The 18,117-nt window shown below is 51.8% G+C and overlaps 7 protein-coding genes across 7 annotated transcripts; 3 read left to right on the top strand and 4 right to left on the bottom strand.

The window, feature by feature from the left end:
- Positions 1-91: 91 nt before the first annotated feature.
- On the bottom strand, positions 92-1,343 carry BO82DRAFT_379884 (uncharacterized protein; the record flags this gene model as incomplete). The annotated part of the gene is made up of 4 exons (XM_025637714.1): positions 1,102-1,343; positions 460-685; positions 309-382; positions 92-214 (listed from the first exon to the last, which is right to left on the bottom strand). Exons 1-4 carry the CDS (start codon positions 1,330-1,332, stop codon positions 92-94), a joined length of 654 nt encoding a protein of 217 aa, XP_025496910.1. The 5' UTR covers positions 1,333-1,343.
- Positions 1,344-2,331: 988 nt separating this feature from the next.
- BO82DRAFT_412463 (SDR family oxidoreductase) lies at positions 2,332-3,348 on the top strand (the record flags this gene model as incomplete). Its single annotated transcript, XM_025639837.1, has 1 exon — positions 2,332-3,348. One exon carries the CDS (start codon positions 2,332-2,334, stop codon positions 3,346-3,348), a length of 1,017 nt encoding a protein of 338 aa, XP_025496909.1.
- Positions 3,349-4,098: 750 nt separating this feature from the next.
- BO82DRAFT_412461 (putative secretory lipase) lies at positions 4,099-5,874 on the top strand. The gene has a single exon (XM_025639836.1). It carries the CDS (start codon positions 4,181-4,183, stop codon positions 5,663-5,665), a length of 1,485 nt encoding a protein of 494 aa, XP_025496908.1. The 5' UTR covers positions 4,099-4,180; the 3' UTR covers positions 5,666-5,874.
- Positions 5,875-6,127: 253 nt separating this feature from the next.
- BO82DRAFT_360449 (uncharacterized protein) lies at positions 6,128-6,713 on the bottom strand (the record flags this gene model as incomplete). Its single annotated transcript, XM_025636764.1, has 3 exons — positions 6,128-6,180; positions 6,317-6,363; positions 6,463-6,713. The coding sequence occupies 3 exons, from the start codon at positions 6,711-6,713 to the stop codon at positions 6,128-6,130; spliced, it is 351 nt and encodes a 116-aa protein (XP_025496907.1).
- Positions 6,714-10,991: 4,278 nt separating this feature from the next.
- On the bottom strand, positions 10,992-11,726 carry BO82DRAFT_397288 (uncharacterized protein; the record flags this gene model as incomplete). Its single annotated transcript, XM_025638914.1, has 1 exon — positions 10,992-11,726. One exon carries the CDS (start codon positions 11,724-11,726, stop codon positions 10,992-10,994), a length of 735 nt encoding a protein of 244 aa, XP_025496906.1.
- A 1,017-nt stretch (positions 11,727-12,743) lies between these two features.
- BO82DRAFT_324947 (uncharacterized protein) lies at positions 12,744-13,954 on the bottom strand (the record flags this gene model as incomplete). The annotated part of the gene is made up of 2 exons (XM_025632846.1): positions 12,744-13,141; positions 13,205-13,954. The coding sequence occupies 2 exons, from the start codon at positions 13,952-13,954 to the stop codon at positions 12,767-12,769; spliced, it is 1,125 nt and encodes a 374-aa protein (XP_025496905.1). The 3' UTR covers positions 12,744-12,766.
- Positions 13,955-15,734: 1,780 nt separating this feature from the next.
- On the top strand, positions 15,735-17,237 carry BO82DRAFT_244380 (Zn(II)2Cys6 transcription factor; the record flags this gene model as incomplete). The annotated part of the gene is made up of 3 exons (XM_025630814.1): positions 15,735-15,787; positions 15,851-16,533; positions 16,636-17,237. Coding segments are annotated over 3 exons (1,338 nt in total), but the record flags the coding sequence as incomplete, so codon positions are not given.
- Positions 17,238-18,117: the final 880 nt, after the last annotated feature.

Genomic DNA, 18,117 nt, shown 5'->3' with positions numbered 1-18,117 from the left:
ATATCGCCTGGCCCTCAGCGTCCCTTCTCTCAATCTCAGCAGCGCAGCCCAGTCGTCAAGCCCTACCGTTCGTGACATTGATTCACTACTCCTACAAAGTATACTTACGGCCCGAAAAACATGGGACCAAACAATTGGGAAGATCACGCGCAATGAGACACTTGAACCGCCAGCCCGTGCAATGACCCGCCAGCAGTACCTTTGGCTGCAACTTCTTCAAATCATTCATGGTGGCATTCAATTTGGCATCGTCTGCATCAGCCAAGTGATATCCGCCCACCACACAGTACAATGGGGTTCCATTGTACGAGGTTGACTGCGTCGCGGCAGCTATTCACGATTCCAGCGTGCCCGCAACAGGTGAAGACCACGAGCTCCTTGCCTGCATCACGGCCCCATCATCCCCAGTCAGAACAGTCCCGAGAGTCGATGTGACAAGATGGCGAGCTTGAGACATACCTTTGAGATTGCACATAACATAGCGCTCTTCCATGATCAGCGTATCCTCCTTCCACTTCATGGTCGCTTCATTGAATCGCAGACCGCCGTAGATTCCATCTTCGTAGCTGGTCTCGCGCGGGATCTCCCCGGATACCAGGAAGAAATCGTCCAGTGCGGTGTGCGGTCGGTCGCTTTTGAGCAAAGTCGCTCCGGCAGCTTCCAGCTGCTCGAAAGAAGGGTCCGCCTTAGGGAGATTGACCGATCAGCCTGGACGCCGCGGTAGGCCGGACGATCCGGATGCACGTCCACCACGACATTATTGCCTCCCTCATCGTGTTTTTTATGAGTTCAATGGCCTTGGTTAGGCCACCTGAGCCAAAGTCAATGACTACCCTTTTAGCTGGGGGAACTCCAGCCCCGGCACATACCAGACTGATCGCGATGATAATGCGACAGAGCAACGTGCTCGATGAGGCCCACCTCGGCGCGCGAAGGCGACCGGAATTCCTCTCCCAAAGTTCGCCCTCTGCCCCGGCGTCGTCAAAGAGAAAGTAGTGTTTTTTTTGTCACCTTTTGTAGCGATCTTTTCGTCCACATTAGTGGTTGCTGGGTTCCTCCTAAGTTCCCGACTGGGAGGCGCAAAATTTGAATCCCACCCACCAAGAGCAAAGAGATCCCATGTGCCGCACAACAGATGTTGTCCATGCGCATTTCCAACTGCGCGCCACCCCGCTTAGTGCCGGGCGGCAGTGGAGGGAGCCGGATGCCCATAAACCGGCTAGCAACTTGCACAGCTGAATTCGGGCTTGGAGAAATTGGGTCCAGCTCGTCATTGACGATGACATGGATCTCGAGTTGGTCAATTTCAGTCAACGTGAGGGGATTTGGCATGCTGGGTCGTGATAGACCGACAGATTTAGTTCCTGACGTATACCAGGAAGGGTGGGGACTTGGTGAACACTTTATACGCAGCTGTAGGCGGACTCCGAGTTGGTGATGAGGTCATAACCGGGATTGTGCTGTTTCTGCTCGGCCATCCGATAAGTATGCGAGTCAAGCCGAGATCCGATTTGCGGCCTCAGTCACCACACCACTTTGCTATTAAATCGGCATCGTTTTTGGTCCATCTCACCCGTCGTCAAATTGAGGGCTATCGATATGATTCTATTGACTTGACCTTATACCGCACGGAACTCCAGCCCTATTGTAAGCGGCAAGTAAGCCGTCCTCTGCGCCACGTACCTTCAGTGCGGACTCACATGTCATGTGTCGCTGGACACCGGGAATCCAAGAACCCAGACGGGTCATCAACTGATCGTCCGTGATCACTTGCGCCTCCTGCAGCAGTCATGGGTAAGCTGAATACTTTCGAGTCACCACAGACCGCGGGACATGAACGCTCATATACAGACCTGGAGCTCTTAGATGTCACGGGACATGTTCGAGGCACCAATCAACATCTAACCATGGATAATGCGTACTGAATCCCAGATATCATTCGCTGTTGAATGCCCTGATCTCCGGTTCCAGAAGATCTCCTCGAGATCTGGTCCCACCCGCATCTCGTATCGACGGAAACGCCGGGAACGGGCGGGGAGATTAGCCCTAAGCGGAAGGAGACAGTAACCAGAAATCCACAAAGCAGGATACGGTAGTCCACGTCAGTATTCTTTGTTTGAGCAGTCAAACTCGTATCCGTAACACCCAGGCCGTATAGCCCGTATCCCTTGTCATGCACTCATATATCAATGCGATAGGCCTCTCAGATTAGCCATATCGGAAGACCTCGCTCGACTTCGCTTGGGACCATCCGCCCGGCATTACTCCCACTCCATACAAACAAGTTTATGCCTAGGCAAGCTTTTCTACAAGCTTTTCTACATAAAAACAATGCCCGAAACAATCCTCGTCACCGGCGCCTCCGGCTTCGTCGCCTCGCACGTCATCCAAAGATTCCTCGATGCGGGCTACAATATCTGTGGCACCGTGCGCTCCCCTTCGTCCGCGGAGACGGTCAAATCCCGCTACCCGCCTGAATACGTGGATCGCCTCTCCTTCGCGATCGTACCGGACATGACTGCCCCTGGCGCCTTCGACAAAGTCGTCCAGAATGTCTCCGGTGTCATTCACACCGCCAGCCCGTTCTCCCTCACGGTATCGGACAACGAGACCGACCTCCTCCAACCAGCCATCCAGGGGACGCTGAACGTCCTCGATTCCGTCTCCGCTCACGGACGCACCGTCCACCGTGTCGTCGTCACCTCCTCGTTCGCCGCAATGCTCGATCTCAACCAGGGCCTCCGTCGAGGTTACCGGTACACGGAGGCGGACTGGAACCCGTGCAGCTACGAGGAGGCTAAGCTGACCCCGGACGTGAGCGTCGCGTACTGCGCTTCCAAGGCTCTTGCTGAACGGAAGCTGTGGGAGTGGGTCGAAAGCGCCGACAAGCCGCTCACCTTCAGCGCGGCCACCATATGCCCGCCCTGGGTGTTCGGCCCCGCGCTCGGAGACCCAAACAAAGGACACAACCGGCTGAATGAGTCCGCCGAGACGATCTGGAATCTAGTGAATGGGTCTCGGGCTGAGGTGCCCCAGCATGATTTCATGGCATTTGCCAACGTCCACGATGTGGCGGAGGCCCATTACCAAGCGTTCACTCGGCCCGAAGCGGGCGGGGAGCGCTTTCTGGTCGCTGGGGGCCGGTTCCTGTATCAGGAGGCGTGTGAGATTATACGCAAGCGGTTTCCACAGCTGAAGGACAAGGTTCCGTACCGGGAGGGTGGGGCTCTGGATGAGACGTATATTGCGGATGGGAGTAAGGCAGAAAAGGTGTTAGGCTTGCGCTATCGCAATTTGGAGGATACTTTGGTCGAGACGGTTGAGGACTTGTTGAAGAGGTTTGGGTAGGTTACGGACACAAGCATCGCTTTCTGGTCAAAAAGGCCATGTTGCCAGCTTCATAATCGTTTTTAAAAGTTGTCATGTTCAAGCGAAAGTGAATTGTTTTTCAAAGCGATTATGTATTTACACAATCTATGCGAACAGTGCAACAAGGTTTGATTGTGACGATCTTGCAAGAAGTCTATTTGCAGGCCGGTGATTGACAACTTACAGGGATTACCATTTCCTAGAAACAAGGACAAACATTTGACTTGGCACCTTATGATTCGATGGCAATGCCCTGCGATGCTGAGATTCATTCGGACTTTGCGAATGACCGTGTAAGGTGGGGAAACACGTTTACAGCCTTTTCAACCCGCACAGGATGTCAAAATCACACAGCACGGTCACTATGTATTTCAAATCATCAACCTCAGCTCCTGTTAATAAGTGTAGATACAAGTCATCATTTAGCAATGACGTATCCGGTCATCAAAGCATGATTTTGAGCCTCACCCAGCCTCCCAGCCAACAGGGTCTTTGGCGGAGAACGTGGGAAGCGTATTACTAATACGCTGCATCGGTCCGCCCTGCATCCCCCGACTCCAAGCCCTAAGCGCATTATCCATGGTCGCGTAGAATCTGCTCGGAGCCTTGCAAATAGGTTATACGAAGCTCCTCAGTATTGGAGTTGCCTACATCACCTGACACGCTCAGCATAAGATAGGTCTCAGCAAAGCTGTGACGGGCTCGAATATAAAACAAGCCATCATGTCTATAGCCGTTATGAAAATCATCAGACAGTTGCTCAGCACACCCCATAATCGACCCCATAGTACCACAGACAAACATAGTCAATATGGTCACATATCAAAGCATCATCCTATTTCTACTGGGAGCCAAGTTAGCTACAGGCCAAGCGGTCACAGTTGCAGCAACACAATCGACAGGATGGAATTCCTCTTTCGAGCTCAGCGCCGACCAGGTCAAGCAAGCCGATTTGACCAGCGATCTGGAAGCAATCATCAACACAATCACCAAGTTCGACCGTTCTCAGCTGGCTAACGGCGGAGCACACGAGGATGACTTCTTTAACATCCAGGGCCTTCCCAAAGATCAATGGCCCACCGAGCCCGGCAAGACCCTCAAGCTCCAAGAATTCACCGACCCGTCGCCATTCTCCATTCCCGCCAAGACGGCCATGTCCCGCATTATCTACAGCACCACCAATCTAAACGGGAGCTTGATCCCTACTTCTGCCTATATCCTATGGCCATTCAATCCACGACCAATTCGTGCTCTGACCAACGCTACGACGGCATCATCCGCCCCCGTGGTACTCTGGACGCACGGAACCTCCGGCTGGTACGCCAACGGCGCCCCCTCGACGCACCGCCGGCTCTTCTACGGGGACTTTGTTCCATTTGCGCTGGCGGAGGCCGGGTACGCCGTCGTCGCTCCTGACTACGCTGGCTTGGGCGTCGACGCCTCCTGGGATGGAAGTCACATCCCGCACCAGTACAATATCCGCGAAGCCGGTGCACACGATGCCCTCAACGCATTGCGAGCAGCCCAAGAGTCCTTTCCCACGCTCTTGTCAAGCGACTACGTATCGGTTGGCCATAGCCAGGGCGGTGCTGTCGCCTGGGGGCTGTCAGAGATTCTGGCCCGCAACGACTCTCAGTTCACCGATGTGACACCAGGCTATCTCGGTGGGGTAGTTGTGGCTCCTCCAACGGCATCCTTATCAGTCACGATTCCAGGGTTCATCGCGTGGATTGCCAAGGAGCTGGACTCGGTCTTCCCGACCTTCAACGTCAGTGACTGGTTTACCCCGCTGGGTGTCAACAGAATAGATCTTCTGAACCAGGTCGAAGGCTCGCAGATGGTGACCTTTGCTCTGCTGGGCGCGGGCTCCGAAGCAGAGTTCTTGCTGCCCGGATGGAACGAGACCTGGTACGCCGACGGATTCTCGAAGCTGGCCAACCCGGGAAGGCTGCCGTTCAAGGGGCCGCTTCTCATCGTTCAAGGGACGGAAGACTCATCGGTCATGTACAATACGACCAGAACGACGGTGCGAGCTACTTGCAATTTACACACAGGGGATCTGGAGCTGCTGGCTGTTTCACAGGGCGGGCATTTCTCCGCCATCAATGCGGCGAAGCACACATGGTTGCAGTGGATTGAGGACCGATTCGAGCATCGACCTCTGGCGAAGCGTGGCTGTGTCGAATCCCAGTTGGATAGTCTGCTCCCCGCGGAGAACTATCAAGGGCAAGCTAACTCGTTCCCGATGTGGGCTGGGGAGGAACGGTTCGCTTACGAGGTGCCGACAGCACTTTAGTCTCGACAACCCAGGAATCAGAAAAAGCTATACATGTATCGGCGCTTGTCGAGGCAGGTACTGCCAGATTTGATGCTTTGGGCATTGGGTTTTGTCTCTTCCTTAAATGTCTAATGGTCGATTAGTGCGGACCATACGCACCGCTACCGGAATTGGGGCACACGGGTGTGTTTCGTTAGTCGATAGCCCGGTCACCACGCTGTACCACCATACTACCACAAGTATCTGTTTGTATCCCAGTTTAGGCAGCACCGCGAGGATCTTCTACAATCATCTCTCATAGTCTAATAGCATCGTTCAAACACTTTTGATTGTAGGAAACACCTAGTTACGTAGAGAAAAGCAGAAATACACGGTTCGATAGAAACTATGATCTTGAACATGGCCACGTTCTGCAACAATCATTGTTTGAAGGAAGGACTGATCAGTGAAGCACCTTTGATTTAACAAAGACATAAATTTTCAAGGACTATCCATCTCATCGAAGACAGATTTGATACGTGAGCGAGAGTGCCCTGGATATCACATCCAGGCAAATTGTTTATGTTGCCGCCTGTTCGAGAATCACGAGTATATTCACCGCAGGAGCAGACAGCCTCAAATAAGAATTTCATAGACGAAAGAACATGAGGCGGGGGCCCTTACTCTTACATTTCGCATTTAGAACCCAAGTCCCTTGTTTGGTCTTGTACCATGTACTGATAGTATCGTAAGATGATAATCGTCAATCAAAGAGCAATGCAGAGCCCCACGCATGCGAGCTCTATTGCATCACGGCAGAGCACGGGTGGACTTACGTGCCGCCGCCTCTACTAATCTTGCACCTCAGAAAGATGGCCTGCCCGTTGGTGTAGGAGCCTGCAACCGGAGCCCCACCACAAGAGATGTTCTTGAATTGAGTGCTGCTTCCGACCTGGCACCGCAGGGAATTGTGGCCGGAAAGCTCTTGCTTCTGACTCAGTTCGACTTTCGCGTCCGCGTCTGCAGGTACGGCAGAAGACATGGCCATGGGCAGAAGAGCCGCAAGAAGAAGGATTATGGACTTCATTTCCGCAGAATAATGGATTTGTTGAAGAGGATAACTGTTATGTAAACTATAGAAGGTAAAAGAATAGTTGATATGAGGATGGCTTGCCGGAGCGAAGTGCTTTTCTTATAGCTTTTGGAGCTAAGCTCACACAACTGACTTGGTCTAATCCCCAGGCTCGTGTTGAAAGAGATCAACATGGACTACAGCTAGGTCCTTCGCTGTTGAACGGTCGTTTTAGACTCTTCGTATGGAGACATCGGACTGCCGATGGTCACAGATCAGTCCACGATACCAAGACATGTCGCTAGTATAGATTAAATTATCTTGACAGTATGAGGATCCTGACCACGGATACACGAGCTCTCGCTCTTTGAGGCAGCATCTAATTTGGGTCAACGTGGTGGCGCAGTGGGCAATGTACGTCAATAGTAAATCGGGCCATCACAAAGTAGATCGTGTAGAGCAGATTGATTTGTCCGCAGTGATTGGCGAGTAAGGAGTGTTTAGTATGAAAGGCGAGTCCGCGGAAAAGTAGTGCCCGAATTCAAACGAATCATCGCTTGAAAAGATCGTTCTTGGTGAAGATTGGTTGAGTCTGTAGCATTATTGTACGATAGGATCAATGATTGAGGAAGGTCAAGGAGCAGTACAGAGGGACACATCAGTAGTAAACACTAGGCAGGTTCGTTCACTGCGTTCAGATGCTAGAGTACCTCGTATCAGGCTATCGAGGAGTACCATAACACTGGCAATTGCCAAGACTCAGCACGCTTCAGTACGACATCCCATGATCTTGGAAACACGAGGTAAACGGATATCGATTCGTCCAATATAATCGACTGTACAGTAAGTTTTCACCTTCTTCACGATAATGAGCATCTGTGGGAGAATGATAGGATATACGACGGCATGCATGTGTCGGTGCATCTCACTCTTCAGGCCTGTGAGTGGCAGGGATATGGTAAAATTCAGTAGGAACGCGTGATATGATCAAGGATGCCTGAATCACACGATTGGCAGTTGAACCTCCTGAAACTACGATTGGGGCTTAGGGGGAGAAACCTTGGAGAGGTCGCTGATCCTCATTCTCAGATTGCCTAAATAAGCGAAGCCCTGTAGAAAGGAAAGCAATTACAGTCACCGAAATACCGGGCGCGGATGAATCTCCATGCCGCCAGTGCTCATGGTGGTGGCAATAGAAGGGCCGATCATTGCATGTAGTGAATGTTGTTGAATAACCGCCTTGCATTTGACACCCCGGATGACCCTTATCCAGTCTGATAATTCCATTTCGCTGTCAGCGCCGCAAATGGATCAGCACCTGCACTGCAGGCAAGGGTACCGGCACTCTACCGCTCATTCTACTGCAGCGTACAGACATTCTGTTATACCAGTATAAACTTCCCCTTCTCCCTTCATTTTCCTTGTCCTGATTCCGGATGAGTCTCTGGAACAAGCGGTCCTTCTTGAAAGCGACACAAGAAATGCACATCCCAAAGCCCACAGGCTATCGCATATTGATTTCCAGCGCAAGAGGGTGATCACAGGAGTAAACAAGAAATCCTCGACTTCATGGGGTGTACAACTCACTGCCCAAATCAAGTAACTTCAGTGTCCTTGTGGAAATTTCACTCGGGCTTGTAGTCTAATTCTTATACTCGGGTAGGTCTATCTATCTTCTAAGACGAGTACCATTTAGCACTGCGTTTCGAATGAGATTCCCCGTCATTGTATGGAGAAGGGGGCAGCGCTCTATCGTAAATAAGTATATAAACGCTGGATTTATTGAATCATAAGGTGTGTTTGGAAGAGTATTAGCAGGCCAGTGTGAGTGCGGGGGAGGAAATGGATTGAAGCTGTTGGGCGTGGAGGGCTTATGCTTCTAGTGCTTGCCCCCCCTGTGATATGCAATTCGCATGCGATATATTTGGACTGAAGTAGTGGATCGACTTTGATAAATTTGTATGACCACGAACAATGCGCTAGCATGGTCTGATCTGACCAAAGTTCAATAAGCCAACGGAGCAAGGCCTTGGAGTGGATCAAATAAATGTTTTGGGCGAGGAAGAGGATAATGTGCGAAACAGAGGCCAGTCAAACGTGCCCTTTGGGTAAAACCCCCTTTCTTCCACTGATTAGCCCTGAGATTCTCGACTTTGTTATGCATGACTTTGCCTAGTCTGAAACCACAATCACATGGACACCGATTTCCAGCAGCAAGTCCAACCAGCACGGCAGTGGTCCGGTACCAGGTGAATGACTCGGGCAGCGGCTCCCGATTGGGCCTTGCGGATGTATTCGGGTAGTGGAAAATGAATCATGAATCTCGGTCCAATTCTCCATATAGGGACAAAGGAGAAAGAAACTTGTTGGTCTCCATTACCACAAGTAGTCTCAGTCGCGGAAATATTCATCAGCCGCATTTCCTTGCCTTTTGTACACCACATGGGTCCGGTACTCTATTTTCTCAGGGCATGATTTAGCCCTGATCTCAGATGGATGTGATTTGGCAATGCCTATTTTTCCGAAAAAGAGGGGATGGTGGAAAGTCACACGTTGGACCGAAACAGTCACATATAGTTCCGATGAGAAAAAAAGTCTTCAATCCATGAGCATCTTTCTGACGCTGGAGCAATGGCGGCTCAAATTGTTGGACACATTCACTGCTCAGTTCCAAGCATTGTAAGTCTTTATTAATCCAACAAGTCCACTAACTCAACAACCTAACACCACAATCCCCCAAATTTCTTCTGTCCAAGTTGTTCAGTAATTCAAACCGATCGTCACAACCGGCATTGTACTTGATATCTCAGACATGGTCATGTTATCACTGACGCCGAAATCCTACTTGCCCCTTGCTGTTGAATTCAGCACCTGTATATATTCATCAATGAGTCAGCCCACGGCCACGGGCTGTAATATTTACCCTAGCATTATAGCAGTAACTTACTACATTGCGTTGTATAGATCTTATGTCTCTATCATGCAGTTCTTATTACCTCATTCGACTGGCTGTGCAGTTTCTGCCCTAATCTTTGAGCCTTCCCAGCGTGGAGATCGTATCGGCAATAGAGGGGCGATCATTGCAGCAAACCGGACCGATCTATCGAATGCATCCTTCCGGTGCATATGACACCTCCGATCACTCACCGCATTCTGCGCCGAACACGCTTCACGAAAGGTCGATGGCTGATCGTGAGACCATCGCACACCTGGAGATGTTGGAATCGACTATGCCGCCTACCGGTAATCTTCTATTGCGACGTTAGGTCCATCTAGCAACCGGTTTCTCCCCGCCTCGTACCCTGCTGCCTGTAGCATCCTTGGCCAGACAGGAGACTGATAGACTGATATATCCATCTGCCCGACTGATGGCCAACCGCTCCGCCAGATCCATACATTCTATCATCTGATAATGAACCTCATTCTGTCCACCCTTGTTATCTCTGCGCTTACTTGTTTGGCTCTCGCCAGTCCGATCGTCAACGACACCCCCGGACTCCGCGATGCCTCGAGCGTGATCCATTACCGACCGGCTAATACGGCAGGTGAGACCACATCACATTCTCCTCTCTCCCTGGCTGGTTTGCAATCGAGCAGTAGACTGATCTGGCCCCGGACAATGGAACAGTGCACCAAAGCCCCGACCATCTGGTACGACCCGACAGAGGTGTTCATCTCGGCGAGGCTGTTGACCCGCGGTGACGGCTTGAGGATCGTCTACTTCTGCTGCCTTGCACTGTGTCCGCAGCTACTGCACAATCGGGACGGCAATAGACAAGAAGTTCGGACCGGGAGATTGGGACGAGAGGTGTTTTCCTGTTGGAGGATTTGTTGATAGCAATCGAGAAAGCACTCGTAGCAATCGACGAGAGGAATCTTGGACTCAAGAGTCGGCGGGGGCGTGACTCGTGTTGCTCGCATGCTGGTTGTTGCGGGTATATTATGGTTGATAGTTTCTGCGGGGAAGGGCAGTCGGGGGCCGGTGTCTCCTGAAAGCAACATAACGTCCGCACTGGGATGTTGACGTTGCGCGGCAGCATTGATTTGGGAATTTTGGAAAGAGTGGCATAGTATACTATCTAGCATATTGCACGCAGGTTCGAGAGAACCTGGATTCTTCAACAAATGCACTCTGGAATATTCACCTCGAATTCTGATATTGGATAAGATAACCTAGTCAGCGCTATTATTCAATCTTGTTGCGTTCAACCGGTGGTGAGCTTGCCAGGTCCAGGGCTGATCCGGACACAAAAAAGTCATTGTCTATGGACACGTTTTTCACTGGACATCCATCTATGGCTTAACCGCCCAATGCGGCAATCCTGCCCATTTACCACGCAGAATCACTTCCACCTCCCGCATCCTGGGGCTTGCAGCCCATTCCGTGAAGTGGTCTCTTTCAACCGGAATGCCAGGATACTTGCTTGTCTCGTTGGCAGGGGTTCGATCACGTAGAAGCTCCACGACATGCTCCGGTAGCTCGACACCATGTTCGTGGTGTTCGTTATATACTTCATAAAGATATTCCACTCTAGCGGCAACAGCCGGGCTTCCAGGCTGGAAATCAACTCTTTCGAAGTCGGCGACGAGGGTATCCATCTCATCTTCCGCTATGAACGCATGCCGGCCCAGGACATTTAGATAAATGCCGGGGAAATCCACAAACACCCTCAGACGGAAGGCGTTGTAGCCACCGAACTGGTCGAAGTACGGGTCTTGATGGTAATTCTGATCTCCGTAGCCCTTGTGCATTCTCCCATGATTGTTGTGCCGGGGGCATATGCCAGAGATGAGGATCGTCAGCTCCGGGACGAACTTTGAGGGGCTAGATCTGCGTAAGATGCAGCGGCAGAGGGTGTAGCGATGTGTATTGTTGGGGATCGGATTCCATGTCAGCGTAATGCGTCGGCATACTCTGTCGATCGGCGATGGTTTCAATCTCTCCTGCGTCATAGGTTTGCACGGATGATGAATCTTCGTGATCCTAGTGCGGTACATCGTGCTCTGCCGTTCTTCTCGATTGGTCATTATGTTGGAAAGATTAAAAAATGGCATCCGGGGGCTCGTAATGGATATCAATGGACTCTTTCCAGGGGAGATGTAGCTGACAGCGAGGGCTGTGTAATCTCTCTTGCTCATTAGCTTTTTTGCCGTTTGTGGGTGGGGTTACATTGATTGCTTGATTAATTGATTGACTGATTGACAGATTCTATTAAGATAAAAAGCCCGTATATCGAAGTATACTAGCTATAAACCTTCCTTTTTCACATAGAATTAATCTGTTGTTTTATCACCCTGGCTGTTCTTAACTATGACTTAAACCAAATCAAATTATTACTCTATCTAGATACATAAAATAGTTACCTTTATTTTGGAAGCCAAGACAGAAGTAAACCCAAAACTATCTAAAACTAAAGTAGCTATACAGGATATATTATAGACTTTAAATAGGACTGCTTTTTCCTCCCGCCTTTCTTAGTAGACGTAATCCATCCTAAGTCTACATTTAAAGATAGGTAGTCGCAACTGGATAAGGAACCTTTGGGATTCAGTAAGGGCCCCCGGGCAAGCCTTACTGTTACCCGAAGCGCAGCCAACGACGTGCTACCACTATACCATATATGGCCTACTTCACCTAGACCTGACATTTCAGAGCGCAAAGTGACTGAACACAATTTCATCAAAAAGCCTCTTCCCGGCATGACCAATGATAACGGGCCTGTCTAGAACACAGCAATCGGGCTTTCCCGCTATTCCTTCTGTTCGCAATGTGAGTTTGCTCTTGGTTGATTCGGTTTAATTTCAAGACAGGATAGAACTAACGGGACCTATCTGGGAGGGACAGCATGGTTCAAGCTGGGAGTTTAATTGAAGACTCTATCATGGAACACTAACATTTTATATTCTCTGAAGATCTGTCCTTTCCAGGCGAGATGCCAAAGGTCTATAGAAATTGCGACTCGTATTACTCTCATATCACTCACATGCATTTTAGAACATTAGTATCAGCGTATAGGATCCAGCTAACGAATCGATCCATGATTACCCGGTCAACATGATGACATTCCTCAGGCAGAGATGAAACGGCCCGGCTGGCTCAGCCACTTGTCCATGAAGTTGAAAGCAGTCTTGACAGTGTCGCCGTACTGCCCCGGGTAGCTCTCGCAGGCGGTACAGGTGTCAATGGTGTGCTGGGCTCCCTCGGTAAAGGCAATCGACTTGTCCGCGGTGGTAGCAGCCAAGTAGATCTTCTCCGCGTTGAGGTACTCGTAGTGACCCGTGTTACCCATGGTCAGCAGGGGCTTGGAGATGCCAGGAACGCTACCAATGGGAGCAGTCTGTGACGAGGTCCAGTCGACACCAGTGATGTTATCCGCAGTAACACGGAAGTTATCGGCATCGACACGAATGGCAAAGGTGGACAGGAACCGGGTAATGGTGGTCTTGAGCGCTCCGTCGTAGAAGGAGTCGACCATGCTGGGAATGCCGGCCGACGCGACACGAACGGACGGAACAACCTGAGTGGTGTTGCTGCCGTCCTTGTGTAGGAGGGGCCACTTATAGATGGTGTGAGCCAGATAGCGTACGTCTTGGGTGATGAGCTTGTTGTTGAAGCCGAGGTAGTTGGCGTCGGGAATGACCAATCCTTCGTCATCGCTGTAGTCTCCGTTACCGGCCGCAATGAGCTCATTGCGCTCAGTCGCAGAGGTCAGGATGCGGTTCCACCGCGCGGCAACGTTAGCCAAGAACTCCCGAACGAAGGTGGTGGTGTAGTTGGCACCGTTCTCCGTCCAGCCGTTGGCCGCGCTGTACAAGTTCAGCTTAGAGTTGATATCGGCTCCGGTAGTCTCATTGGTGATGGCAGGGTTGAGAGACAGCAGAGTCATGGTGGAGAGGCCAAAGTTGGCATCGATAAGCAGCACTCCGTCGGCAGCGGGCAGCCCATCCATCGCGCTGGAGCAGGGGTACAGCTTTTCGGTTCCGTTGCAGGCAGAGGCTCCGTTCTCGGCCACGTTCTGATATGCGGCCATCATCGCACCGCCACCGGAGTGACCCCAGATGATCACTTGGTCAATGTCGGTAAGGTTGCGCAGGAATTGCACACCTGTTCCGACATCCGTCATCATCGTCTCAAAGTCGAGGTCATTCATGAGACCCGTTTTGCTCTGGGCATTGTTCAAGCAGAGGGTGGTGTATCCACGAACGGGCAGCTCACTGCAGGGGTAGAAGGTGGTGTAATCCTGCTCGGCGTGCATGACCAGGATGCCGATCCGAGCCTTGGCTGGATCAGCACTGGCAAGGGGACGAAAGAGACCACCGATGACCCCCGTGCCGAAAGTCACCAACGAGGGAATGGGCAGGCTGAAATTACCCAGCGAAGTATGCGTGAACTGGGTGGGCCATTGACTGGAAGCGCTGGCGCTGGCGCTGGCAGAGAGGCCAAAACCGGCCAGGGCCGCGAGGGCGGACTGTTTGAACGACGGCATCGATCGTTGAGGCACTGAAAGGCAAGAAGCAAGCAGGAATGATCATCGCAGACCAGGATATGCTTCCCAGTCCATTGTACCTGCAGGAATAGCCTTGTCCATATTTATACTCATCCCTGCGAAGATTAAGTCCGAGGTACCCTCCGGCATGCACTGGGTAATGGCTGTACTCTAAGCTGGATAAGGTAGGGTCTGTTGCAGCATCCGCCCTCTCTGCCGCGCCTGGTTTGCGGAAGCTTTCCTGCATTAAGTCATGAGGCCTACGATCAGTGGGCCCACGCGCGTAAAGAATATTCCCGTCCACTTAGACCCCGCACTGAAGTATTTGAGCTGCGTCATCTAAGAACGGTATCGGAGTAAGTTGCCTTCTGCAAACCCAGCGCATGCTGATCGCTCGACCCGTGCCATAATTTGTCGTGCGAGTACGTACATGTGGACTAGTTGAAGCATTCCAGTGGTCAGATAAAGTTTTATGTACTTTATACTATGGGACAGGCGAATAGTAAAGAGGTAGATTTCCGGCGATTGATAACACCAACCACAACAACGGTTCAAACACTTCAAACTACTAGGTACTCGCTGAACATCAGGAAACATTAATGATGCGGCAACCGTTCAACCGGGCAACTGGATCTCCACTACTAACTTAACCCAAGTTTCAGAGACGCTCCCGCTTCCAACGATAATTGACCTGGCACATCTATAACCACATAATGCTCAACCGATGCAAAACTTAAACATACCCTACCAGCAGCCTTGATAAAAAGAGACATTGTGAACCACATAGCAGGATCACGATTAAATGATCATCATGAATTATTAGCACCCATCTAGAGAAAGTAATTTGGAGTGGTAGAAAATATCATAAGGAAGAAGCATTGGTGTATATCAATCTCTATTAGAGGCGATGTCTCTATTTTGGTTGACCTTACCAAGAGAGCCCCTATCTCCACTATAGCGCCTTGCTCGGACCAGACAGCCAAATGTATTGTCTACAGCGTCTCAGCGACAAGGCGAGTTGGGAAGCCCAAAGACGGAGCTCAACGGGGAGGGCAAAGCAGGAGAATTGAGAGCTCCCTAGTCATAGGCTTAGCTATTTTTGCCTTGGCAGTTAGGCGAACGAAAACAAACCAAAGGAACAGAAAAGCAAGTTCGGGATTCCCGAGTTAGATCAGAGTCCGTCGGCGCGTCACGTGAGCGACTGATAACACCCACTGGAAAACTACACAAACACGCAGTCATTCTCCATCCCCATTCAACCTTCTCGTATACCTAGACCGCCAGTCACCACTCATATTTCCTTCAATTTCTAGGGCCTCCGTCAAAACCTCCAGATCGGAGTTGGTGAGCTTTGCTACTGCACAGAGTTATGCCTCGGCAACCAAAGGCTGCAGATCATCAAAGATCCCTGTCTAGTCCCTTCCAGTGACTGCTGCTTTGCCTGATTTAGCAATGGCTTCTTTCCTCCGCTCTTCAAAATCTTACGCAATGTCTCTTCCCCAGCCTCCTCTATCCATATTCTCTCTAAGACTTTGTAATGAACCGGAGAAGAAACCGTCGCGCACGACTCAAGCGGTCGAAAACGGGTTGCCGCACGTGCCGGTACGCACTTCACCCGCGCTCGATAGTCGACCAAACAACGACTAGGCTGACACTTAATGACAGAGCCCGACATGTCAAGTGTGACGAGACCCCAGGCAAGTGCCAAAATTGCACCTCGACTGGACGGCAATGCGACGGCTATGATACCCATCGGCTGCCTCTCCCCAACAAACAAACGCGCTATTCGGAGCGCTTGGCACTGTCACCTCCGGTCGCAGTCACCGTCCCGTGGGCTAGTACCTCCGATGAGCGCCGCTGCTTTGGCTTTGTGCAAGCCCGCACGATTCCTGATGTGCTCAGCTACTTCGACTCGCTGATATGGGAGCAATTTGTCCTGCAGATGGTGCGCCGCGAACCCGCGGTCTGGCATGCTGTCGTCGCCTTAGGCGCCGTGCACCAACACATCGAGCCTGGGTTTATGGGCGGGTCCACGGTCTGGGAGTGTATGGCGGTCGCACAGTCGACGAGGTCCTTTGCCTGCCTGCGTCGACGGAATCCACACGACCCACAGATGCGGGAGGCAACATTGCTCTGCTGTCTGTTGTTCACCATCATGGACGTGGTAAGGCAGGAGTTTGGGACCGCCGTGCAGCATATTCGTGCTGGCCTGCGGATTCTGGATGAAGCTAGGCACTCAACCAGCAGTGACGGTCAGCCGTTTCTTCGCTTTTGGCTGCATGCCTTCCGACATCTCGATACCCAGATTGGCAGTGATCGCTTGCTGATTGGTGAAGGCAGTAACGGCGGTCACGGCAGCAGGAGCGCAGAGGACGCAACTCGAGCAGCAAAAGCGGCAGTCCAACCGGCTGTAGACCCTACATGGCTGTCATGGGCCTCGCATCCCCAAGGTCCATACACCGTTGCTTCCGCCCGCCACATGCTGGAGCCCCTCTACAACCGCTTTTTCAAATTCCTCCGGCAGTGCTGGCGGATGTCGCCAGCAGAGCTCCAATCTGCTGCCGCCGCGCCAGTCTTGGCGGAGCAAGCAAGCCTGACCACGCAATACCACCGCGCCAGGCATTTTTGGCGCATCTTCCGCGCGGAGCAAGACGCCAGTAAGCTCAGCCCGAAGGATGAGCGTGGGGCTGAGGTGCTCGAAATCTGGCTGATGGCCGTCGGTCTCGGCTTGCAGACGGGCCCCCTCCACGAGAACCCGACGGCTTTGCAGCGGTTCACACCGCAGTATCGCGATCTGCTCAATCGGATTCAACGTTTTCTCGCCCGCTTTCCACAGCGGCCTACTCTGCTGGTCGATATGGGCGTGCTGCCGACGATATTCTTTGTGGGCGACGGCTGCCAGGACCTCTCCGTCCGGTGGGAGGCTCTTCAGGCTCATTATGCCTGGCCCCACCAGGAAGGCCCATTCAGCGCGCCGCTGATGGCCGCCCGGCTGGAACATCTAATTCGCGCCCAACTGAGGGTCCGAGTTCGGGCCGACCTGGTGGCGTCGCTCCGACTGACTTCGCACCAGCCCGGACAGTCAATGACGGAGAGCGAGTTGAAAAGCTGTTTGGAAGAAGGGGTGGAAGAGCGGATCGAAACCGAAACCGACCGGATCTTAGAGCAAATGCGATCTGTGAGTTCCTGCGCTAATGAAGAGGATCGAGAGAGGTCCGCGCACATGTTGTCCGCACTCGATCGGATGCACGACCACTGGGGATCAGTAGCGAGATTGAAAAGGATTGAGGGGTCTAGCACCCTGTGACTATCTTTACGCCTGATTTGACTTGCGGAATTTGTCGCCGGGGCCCACTTCCTGACATCTGGGGAGTCGACGAAAATCTCAACGGCGGCCCGGGCCTCGGTATTTTGTTCTCGACCTTCCAGATCCCCCATTGTTCCATCCCACTGGATTGGGTCAGCGTGACGAACCGTATGGCTGCGGTATTGAACATTTCTTGACTACGCGGAGGTCGTGTTTTCCTGACCTAGCGTTAAAGGACCGAGCGTTAAAAAAGTACCTTTTGTCAAGACCCTCCCCCGACAGTGTTGGAAGAGGAATCCCAGGCGCGGGATACTATGTACTGTACATACCCAATTTTCTCGACAGGCAGCAGAAATGTGGTTTTGTCACGCTTTACGGAGTTGCTTGGCAAGAACAAAGATAAATCTGAACAGCCCGATGATTTGTGTCTCGGCTAATCTTTCCCGCAATCCTGTGAACTGGTGTGAACTCGTAACCTAATCCCGCGCTATTGCTCAGCTTCTCAAAACGGCGCAACGCCACATCAATAGTCGATTGGAGCAACAAAGCCCGCCTTCCTCCAACAGGCAAATCTCGGCAACCGCCAGCAGCAGCCGAACTGTGATGGCGCAGCTGAACCCTAAGC

The sequence above is a fragment of the Aspergillus uvarum genome, assembly GCF_003184745.1.
Source record: "Aspergillus uvarum CBS 121591 unplaced genomic scaffold BO82scaffold_2, whole genome shotgun sequence".
Lineage (NCBI taxonomy): Eukaryota > Fungi > Ascomycota > Eurotiomycetes > Eurotiales > Aspergillaceae > Aspergillus > Aspergillus uvarum.
The sequence above is the reverse complement of the archived record's forward strand: the minus strand, read 5'-3'. Positions and strand labels throughout refer to the sequence as shown.

Bases quoted from the DNA above. Each gene is read 5' to 3' on its own strand.
- BO82DRAFT_412461 (XM_025639836.1), top strand. From the start codon at position 4,181: ATGGTCACATATCAAAGCATCATCCTATTTCTACTGGGAGCCAAGTTA.